This window comes from Penaeus japonicus, unplaced genomic scaffold, assembly GCF_977035675.1.
Source record: "Penaeus japonicus unplaced genomic scaffold, GWHDUDI00000001_assembly GWHDUDI00000010, whole genome shotgun sequence".
Lineage (NCBI taxonomy): Eukaryota > Metazoa > Arthropoda > Malacostraca > Decapoda > Penaeidae > Penaeus > Penaeus japonicus.
In genome coordinates, this window is record NW_028234412.1 from 25,298,658 (window position 1) to 25,308,657 (window position 10,000).

At 44.8% G+C, this 10,000-nt stretch overlaps 1 protein-coding gene across 6 annotated transcripts in view; it reads left to right on the forward strand.

Annotated features, from left to right (window-relative positions):
* Positions 1-10,000, forward strand: part of fus (epithelial splicing regulatory protein fusilli) — a 149,362-nt gene that overhangs the window by 130,379 nt on the left and 8,983 nt on the right. For 3 of the 6 annotated variants that reach the window (XM_043009183.2, XM_086541081.1, XM_043009186.2), the window contains 3 exons: positions 2,250-2,465; positions 8,278-8,523; positions 8,702-10,000. The exon at positions 8,702-10,000 is cut by the window's right edge and continues 1,220 nt beyond it. In XM_043009183.2, coding sequence (XP_042865117.1) covers positions 2,250-2,465; positions 8,278-8,523; positions 8,702-9,637 — 1,398 coding nt within the window. In that variant the 3' untranslated portion in view covers positions 9,638-10,000. The remainder of the gene's footprint in view (positions 1-2,249; positions 2,466-8,277; positions 8,524-8,701) is intronic. The other 3 variants (XM_043009187.2, XM_086541082.1, XM_043009184.2) reach the window with 3 other exon arrangements.

Sequence of the window (10,000 nt, forward strand, 5' to 3'; positions counted from 1 at the left end):
GTGGTTGCCTGTTGGTGTCTACTTTGTGTCATTTTTCTTTCTTTATTCAATTTATTCATTCAAACATACAATTATTTGTTCATCTGTTAGTTCAATTTGCGTGTGTGTTGTTAGACTTGTGTAACCTTTAGAAATGACATTAGAGAAAAAAAAATGTGGCATTATTCGAGAAAAAGCAAACACTTTTAATTTCTCTTAAGCTTTTGTAATCTGCCTGTACCCACGACAGGTGAGATAATGAGTTCAAGAGCCTTCGGTAGAGCTTCTAGACTCACGGCAGGTGTAGAGGGAATTAAGGAATTATTTGTTCATTTTGCCCTTGCTGTTAGAGAGAGAGAGAGGGTGGGGGGGATTTTTGTCCTCGCTAATAGGATATGTGTCATTGCATTTGTTAGGATTGTTGTTACCAGTAATTACCATCTTCATCTTTATCAGTACCACCACCATCATCCCCACCACCACCACCACCACCACCGTGCTCCTACATGACTAAAGAATGGAAGCGAAGTGGAATCCGGTGGAAGTTTCCTCAGTGGGGAATGAAATCCTACCTTGATAAGGCGTCTTTTATGAGCAATGCGCAATCGGTAGGCCTACGGTTGATTAATACGGCTCTTTGATAGAAAGGTCGAGATATTGTTGATGACTGATTTAAATGGGTTTCTCGGTTGGACAGTCGAGAGCAGTAGGGACAACTTTTATTGCAGCTCTTGATGGAATGTTCGAGGCTCTCTGCAACCTTGCCCCGCTGTTCTTTCAACAATTTTCATTTTAAAGTCCATTTTTGTGTCTTAACTTATCGTCATCATCATCCTTGTTTTATATATAACAAAAAACTAATTATCTACAAACGTTTTTTCTTTTTCTTTTCTTTTCTTTTCTTTTCTTTTCTTTCTTTTTACCAATGTACTATTTGTGTATTTCGACGTAGCTCCAGTAGCGCCGAGATGTAAGACCGTTGGGAGATAAAATCACTTCTTACTGATTAGAAAAAGGGAGAGAAAAAAAAGCTTTGTGACGATAGGAAGGTAACTTATTATCGTATTTGTAAAAGAAAAAAAAATAATAGCTATAACGTTATCCCAAAGTGGCCCAGATAAAGGCGCTGATTACGAGCCCTTTGAACACGCCAAGTGGATACTGTGATCTCTTGATGAAGACGCTGGGTTCGCGTTGTCATTGTTTTGGGATTTAGGGGAAAATTTGATTAATTTTATTATCACTCTTGGTCATCAGTAATGATAATTGCTTTTTTTGTTGTTATTTGTCGTCTGTTTGTCTATTTTGAAGATGTAAGGTGTAATTTTTGTGTGTGTGATTTCTGCCGTGTCACAAAAGAGCAAAGATTGATTTTTCCTTTTTCTTTTTGTTTTGTCTACTCTATTCATTTGGTTGATCTTTTTTATTTGATTTTTTGTTTTTATTTTTTGTTTTGAGTTATCTAAGGGGCAAGAGGTGAACGGTAGAACTGTTAAGATTAATATCGCTGACAAACACTGTCTCCTAGCGACCTCCACTGATACTTGAGGAGAGATAGGGATGGCATATGAACTCCCCCCCCCCCCTCCACCACCTATCTTTTCCTTCTCCTCCTCTGCTTCTCCTCCATCCCCTTCTCACTTTTGCTACTCTTCCATCCCCATCCTCTTTCCTTCTCCCTTTGCCCTCCTCCTCCCCTCCCCCTCCCCTCCCCCGCCTCCCCAGAACAACTTGATGAACTGAATGGAAATAGACAGGTGACGTAGGAATTATTGATGTAGTGTTTGGTGTAAGATATGGCTTTTCTTACCTATGTATGATATTATTTTAAATGGATATAGATAGATACTTTTTATCGATAGATAATGATAAGGATGGTTTATTTTAATCATGACCCATCACTTTCGTAACTGATTGTTGCATTCGCATCGGCTTGTGACTCGGATGAGTCAAAAGTAATTTCCAAATATGTTTTTTTCCGAATAAGTTGTTGAAACTTGCCTTAATTCATCCATACCATGCGGATGTTGTCGAGGTTTGAGTCTTTTTTTCTCATTTAATTAAGTACTAATTACATGGCAGCAGCCTTTCGAACGAATTTAATATTTTAGTAAAAGAGGTTTATCGAGATAAAGTTATGTGATATAGGCGTTGGCGTGTCTTACCTTGTATATATGTACGTTATATATAAAGATTCTACATTTTTTCTTTCCCCTTTTCTGCAAGAATCATGTTCCCGACTTGACCCCCGCCCACCCTTCCTTCCGCAGGTCGAGTTCTTCGAGTCCGGCGAGAGCGGCTGCCACATCCTGGACAACGAGGACGGCGTGCTGTTCGTGCGCAAGCCCGACGGCCGCGCCACCGGGGACGCCTTCGTGCTGTTCGCCTCCGAGGACGACAGCTCGAAGGCCCTGGCCAAGCACCGCGAGATCATCGGCTCGCGCTACATCGAGCTCTTCCGCTCGACCACCGCAGAGGTACAGCAGGTGAGCCCTTCAGCCTTCCGTTTCCTGTGCTGGGTGCTGGCGTCGCGGCCTGACTCGGACCTCCCCCGTCAGGACACCGCTGTTCCGGAGTGGGCTCTTACTACTTCGCTTGCGTGTGCGGTTCTGTATGTATGTGTGTATGTATGTATGTATGTGTGTGTGTATGTATGCATGCGTGCGCGTTTGTATGTGCGTGTTTATGCTTGTGTGTGTGTGTGTTCTTTTATTCTTTTTTATTCCCTCATTCCCTCATTCACGTCTCTCTCTCTCCCCTCCCTCATCTCTCCCTCCCTTTAGTGTTCCTTCCTCCCATCCTCCCATCCATCTATCCGCCCAGCCGCCTTTCCTTTTCCTCCTTCTCCTTCTTCTTCTTCTTCCACCCCCTTTCTCCATCCCCTCCCTTCTCTCCCTCCTTCGACAGTCGTGTCTGCCCTTCCGCCCCTGTAATCGCACCGCATTGGATACTGTATTTCTGGTTCTAATGGTAACGGTGAATGATTTGTGATATTGATAATGATGTCTGTGTGTCCAGATTACATGTATGTTCGTTCTTATAAATATATATATATCAATGTATATATCAATACATATGATTCCACAAATTTACATAGATGAACAGGTCACTTTCTGATAAGCATGACTCTTAGCTTAGTGGCCTGCTAGGTTACGTAGACTTAATGTCATACTGATTACACATTTGCTTACACGCTTATCGTCTTCGGTAGAGATAACCGTAAGTACTGGTGACGACCCGTGGCCTTGGGGAGGCTGCTGTCTCTCAACCGGGTCCTTAAATGTGCATGTGAGAGAGATAGGTGGCTAGTTGGGGTTGGTGGCCTGGGGTTGGGGGCTGGGGTTAGGGGGCGGGGGTGGAGAGGTTGATGGGTTGATGGTTAAACTTTTTTTTCGTTTTTATTTTCTTGTTTTTGTTTATTTGTATTTTATTTTTTCCCCTTTTTGTTTATTGTTTGTTTGTTTGATTGATTGATTCAGTGGTAAGTTGAATATGTATATCTATTCGTTTTGTCGGTTATGTGTATGCATATTTCTCCGTGCATGAACAATAGCTAGATAAAACACACACATGAATAGATAGTTTGTATACGTATAGTTCTGTCCAAATATGAATACACATTTAAATACATACACCCTTATCCCGTATACACACATCTGCTTGTGTAAGTACGCTTATCCCAGTGCCTGTGAGTTTCGCAGGGGGTGGGTGGGGGGCGGTGGGTGCTGGGTTAGAGAATATATGCAGTTGGTGAGCATACATTCCTTTGTAACTATTATGTATGATTCTGAGTATGGATTCTATATATATCTTCAATATTTACAATCCGATTTGTGTGATTAGCTTCGCCAATCATGAACCCAAGCGAAATCCAACAAGTGATTTCAACTGTCGCGAGAAAAAAAAAACTCGAGGCGAGGTGATGTGAGGTTGGCCGGGGCGCTGTTGTGCTTTGGCTCAGCCGAGTCAGCATCTCGGCCCGGGCTCCGGCGTTCAGCATTCTGGCCGTCCCCTCGCCTCTCTTCCCCTCGCTCGTCCAGCTTCGACTCTCTCTCTCTCTCTTTCTCTTTCTCCCCCCTTTTCCTCCTTCTCTATCTATCTCCCCCTTTTCCTCCTCCTCCTTCTCTCAATCTCTCACTCTCTCTCTCTCTTTCTCTCTCTCTCTCTTTCTCTCTCTCTCTCTCTCTCTCTCTCTCTCTCTCTCTCTCTCTCTCTCTCTCTCTCTCTCTCTCTCTCTCTCTCTCTCTCTCTCTCTCTCTCTCTCTTCTCTCTCTCTCTCTCCCTCCTCTCTCTCTCTCTCTCTCCCCTCTCTCTCCTCTCTCTCTTCCGCTTCTCTCTTTTTCTTCCTCTTCTCTCTTCCCTCTCCGCTCTCTCTCCTCTCTCTCCTCTCTTTCTCTCTCTCTCTCTCTCTCTCTCTCTCTCTCTCTCTCTCTCTCTCTTTCTCTCTCTCTCTCTCTCCTCTCTCTCTCTCTCTCTCTCTCCCTCTTTCTCTCTCTCCCTCTCTCTCTCTCTCTCTCTCTCTCTCTCTCTCTCTCTCTCTCTCTCTCTCTCTCTCTCTCTCCTCCTCTCTCTCTCTCTCTCTCTCTCTCTCTCTCTCTCTCTCTCTCTCTCTCTCTCTCTCATTTATATTTGTTTACACACACACAAACAAACACACACACACACACACACGCGCGCGCGCGCGCATATATATATAGATATAGATATAGATATAGATATAGATATGAATGTATTCAGTCCTTCAGTTGACTTCGTCAGTGATTTATTTTTTCCATAATATTCACAAATACTAATCTTGAGTTGCAAAACGGTCACCTTCCCTTCTTAAATACTTAAAATAAAATTATTTGATAATTAGAAATTAGCAAACAGAACCTCTTGAGCTTAGCTCTCTCTCCCGTATTGAAACACTTAGGTGAGAGCACATACATACATACACGAATGTATGTATGTATGTACAGTAACTCCTCCTCCCTCTTCTTCTCTTCCCTTGTTTCCCATTTTCTTTATTGCTTACAAGTTTAATTGCATGACACCTCCGTGCATGACTGTTTTCATTTGTCAAGAGTAAGAGCTAACTTGCAATATTGTTGCTGTCGGCGGTGCATCGGATTGTTGCAGGAATGCCTTGCAGGGGACGATTTTCTCCCGGTTTTTAGTTCAGGGTTGTGTAAGAGATGATAATTTATTGTTTTCGTTTGTGCTGTGTGTAGGAGTGGGGGTGGGAGAGGGAAAGGGAGGGGGAGAGGGAGATGGAGATCCGTATAAGCTACGTCTAGATTTGATCAGATTGTTCAAGTGATATCGATTAGATAAATATAGTTTTAAGAAATTACATACGTAGCCTAGGCAATTTTATTTATTGTGCAAATAATACCACTTCATGGAGTAAGAATGAGTCGAGCTTGCGTTGTTTAGAAAAAAGTTTACTTTTTTTAATGCTGACCTTCGACGTTGAGATGACGTCAAACGTTTCTCTCTCTCTCTCTTTCTCTTTCTCTTTCTCCCTCTATCTCCCTGTCTGTCTTCTTTTCTTCCTCGTCCTCTTCCCATCTCTCATGTATATATATAGAGACGGAGAGAGAGACAGGGAAAGAAGGAAATAAAAGGTGCGTAATAACCTCAGTATTATCGGCCGGAAGTCTGGTGGCATCCCCCTTTTTATGAGTGACCAGCGGCGTGCGCATGCGCGTCCATTTATCCGGGTGTGATGAGCAATTGCATGCGTGGGCACGTCCAGTGTGAGGTACGATAAGCGCTTCCAAATCTTCATAATAAAATAGAACTGAAAATTTTTGTCTCCTATTCTTCTCTCTATGAAATATCGGATCAATCATTAATAACTCTAGGTATCATTGCTTGCTTGTTCAACTCTGTTCATTCCCCTCTTCCCTCCCCCTTTCCTCTTTCCCTCCGCTCCCCTTCCCTTTCTTCCCTCTCCCTCTCCCCCCTTTTTTCTCCCTCTTCCTCTCCTTCTCCCCTTTCCTCCCTCTCCCCTTTCCTACCCTCTCCCTCCCCCCTTTCCTACCCTCTCCCTCCCCCCTTTCCTACCCTCTCCCTCCCCCCTTTCCTCCCTTCTCCCTACCCTCTCCCTACCCCCTTTCCTCCCCTCTCCCTCCCCCCTTTCCTATCCTCTCCCTCTACCCCTCCCCCTTACACCCCTCTCCCCCCTCACCCTCTCTCCCCCTCACCTTCTCTCCCCCTTTCCTCCCTCTTCCCCTCCCATTTCCCTCCTTCCTCCGTCTTCCCTCCCTCTTCCCTCCCTCTCTTTTCTTCCACTTTCCTCCCCCTGCCTGCCCCCCCACCCCTCTTGTATGCACAAGCAGAGGCAGCAGACGTCAGCGGTATTCTGCACAACAAGCCCTCGTGTCGCCGTTCGTGTAATGTGCTCTGCTTTACACTCCTTCGGGTTTCATTTTATATTTTATGTGACGAAGCTCTCCTTTAGTATTTGCCTTTTTATACACACACATACACACACACACACACACACACACACACACACACACACACACACACACACACACACACACACACACACACACACACACACACACACACACACAAACCTATGCTTACTTTCTTTTGATCCGCCTATGTATCTATCTTTATCTATCTATCTTTATTCTTCTCCTTTCACTTCTCCCCCTCTCCGTCTTTTCGTCTTTTCTTCCGCCCCTTCTTTCGCTTGGCACAAGTCTCGCTCGCTATCTAGTGTTATGTTTGGATCGGCGAGACTTCAATTCACCGAGGTAGAGTTATGGCCGGGAGGAGGGGTAGAGGGAGGGTGGGAGGGAGGGGGTAGGAAAGGTTTTGTCTGGGGGTACAGGGCGGGGATTCGAGAGAGGTGGGGTAGGAGGGGGGGGGGGGTAGGAAAGAGGTGAGGTGGAATACTTATACCTACAGACACACTTACTCACACAGGCCGGGCCGCCTCGTGCATATAGCCCGGGCGAAGGAAAGCCTTCGCAAATCTCTCTGAACTGAACTGATTACTCACACACACACACCCACACACACACACGCACACACATACCGTGCCATGAGAGCTCAACTTCAGTGTCCCAGAGCGTGCTAGCGTGGGTGACGGTTGAAGATCTATCACCATCTTGCCTTTCCCAGTGTCACTTCTATACTTCTTTCTTCCTCTTTCTTTTCTTTTTCCTTGTTCATTTTGCTTCCTCCGTTCTTCGCCTTCGCCATAGATTCGTTCGGAGATGGTCTTGGCTTTGTTACAGTAAAAGAAAGTGTTCCCTTTCTGAAATATTTGTCGTTGCGAAAATTGAAGCGTGTGACGGTTACTTCCTTCCCTGGTAATTAACGGTTCTTGAGAAAGAAGTGGATAGTTCGATTACTTTTTGAATAGCCGTTTGTTCTGCGCGTGTGTGTTTGCATTCATAAAACAGGAAGTAAATTGTGGTTTGACCTCCAGATTGAACAATGTTTAGTGAAATGATGTGCAATAATGATGTGTTGTTCAATTTGTTCCTCAGATGGGCGAGATATAGCGTAGTGAATACTTGATATCTTTGAGTGGATTTTGGTGATTTTGCTGACCTTTATTTTTGAAATACAAGACGGTTAGAAATCCATTCGTTTTGCCTGTTAGTTTCCTCTGTATAAGAGGGTTATCAGTATTTTTCTCTTATTTATTGTAATTTTATTTCTACTTTGACCTATAGTTGTAGAAGTAAATTATATTCTGTAGCTAGAAAATTCTGTGTGATTAGCAGGTAAAGATACTTTTTTTTAATTCCAGTGGCACATTTGAGTTGTAACACACTCTTTGTGAATCATTTTTATACCATATACTCTACAAGATCATTTAATTGTATGAGCTGCATGTTTCCTTTAGATCGTGTAGAAGGTCCCGTGTGACCATTGCGCTCAGTTTTGATTGTCTTTAGCCTAATAATGGAAGCCATGAGACCTACTCCTGCTGCTCGAAGATCATCCCTGTCACTTTCTTCTTTAAGATCTCATGCTCTCCCTCATTCACTTACCTCCCGGGCCACCTACAGTAAATACAAGATTGTTAATAACCAACAAGGATCTCACTCTTGGGGGGTAAATTATCATTATTATTATTATTATTGTTATTGTTATTATTTATTTTTTTAATGTGCTTGTCTGCTCATCCCATTTTCCAGGCTCCTTTTTGGTTAGAACTTTGCATTTCTTTGACTTATTATTTATCCTTGATTCTCCTGAAGCATTTTTATCATGAACAGGTGTCAAGACAGTTGTAGCAGGATTCTGCTACAGCAGTTCTATTTCCTTATAGGTGATGATCATTAGTTTCTTTCACAGGTATTAAATCGTTCCATGGACCCTCGTACATATGAACAGCAGCAGCCACTGATTGCACAGCTGCCCCAGGTGCCACTACTCCCTCAACAGATCATCACTTCTGGCACGCGCAAGGACTGCATCCGCCTCCGAGGACTGCCATTCGAGGCCCAGGTGGAGCATATCCTCGAGTTCCTAGGAGAGCACGCAAAGAGCATTGTGTACCAGGGTGTCCATATGGTTTACAATGCACATGTAAGTTCCTATGTTAGAGTTTTGTGTTGTGTGTTTGTGGAATACTCATGATATTTGTTTTATTTTGAGAAGTCTCTCCAATCATCCTTATTATCTATACATTGTGGTCTGATTGTATGTACTATGAGCTGATTTTTCTCACAGCTTCTCGCATTTCTGACACTGTATCATTCTACAGGGCCAACCAAGCGGAGAAGCTTTCATCCAAATGGACAGCGAACACTCTGCATTCCTCGCCTCCCAGCAAAGGCATCATCGTTATATGGTGTTCGGGAAGAAGCAGCGTTACATAGAAGTCTTTCAGTGTTCAGGGGAAGACATGAACATGGTGCTGACTGGTGGCCTGCCAACTCAAAGGCCCGTCATGTCCCCGGGTATGTTGGTGTGGGACACCGCAGCCCTGCCTGGGGGTCTTCCCCACCCACTTAGCGTTCCCCCTCCTGGTACACCTCGCCCTCAGGGGCCCCACTTCCTTGGTGCAGCTCATCATCCCCTTCACCCTCCAACTCATGGCCCTGTGCTTTCTGGTATCCCTCCAAGCCCTATTAAGCAGGCTGATGCTCCCCTTCTCCTCCCCCCACCTATGGGCCCCCCTCCTCCAAGGCCTTCTCTGGTTCCACAAAATCACCTTGAGTTACCTCATTCTTCTCAAGCTCCCCCCACCCTCATGCCCCCTCCCTTGAAGCCTGCTGAGTCAGGAATCCATCCTCCCCTTATAGGACAGTATGGACACATGCCAGTCACATCACAGATAAGTACAGGCAGTAATCCAGTGTTCCTACTTTCCAATGCTCGGACATCCCTAGCAAGTGGGCTTCATCCACAAGTAACCTTGGTGCCAGTGTCGTCATCTCAGGCTAGAGATGCTCAAGGTGCACAAGGTATTCAGAAACCCCCAGTTGGACCACCTCTTCTCCCAATGCCTTATGCAGCAGCTGCTGCTGCAGCTATGGCAGGAGCGAGGCTGCCTGGAACACAGAAGCGGAGCTTTGAACAGGCCTTCCCAGGGGACACAGGTGCTGCTAGCATTGGAGCAATGAAGCGGGGCCCTCATGTGAATCCTTCCCTCTTTCATCCCTTGTACCCTCCTCCCCAGATGTTCCCCACTATGTAATACTCAATACCAGTGCTGCGTAACACACACCTGTATATATTGGTAGGAGAGGCAAAGAAATCAGTGTAATGGGAGCCATGGCAGGTGTAAGAAGTGACCATTTAGGAAATCAACACAACTCCTAACAAAGTATTTTAGGATTTGTGTAAACAAATGCCTTAATGCTCACTACATTTTGACCTTTCCCATCAACATTGTGATTTTATTATGTGTGTGTGTGTGGTGCAGCAGCATTCTCTGTGTGTGCAATCTGCTGTTACTCTGGTGTGCTGCACCTGTTGTTGCCAGCAACTCAAACACTGCTGGCCAACATTGTGTGGCTGCTGGGAGTGTTCTGCTGCAGGGTGGATGAGCCTTAGTTTT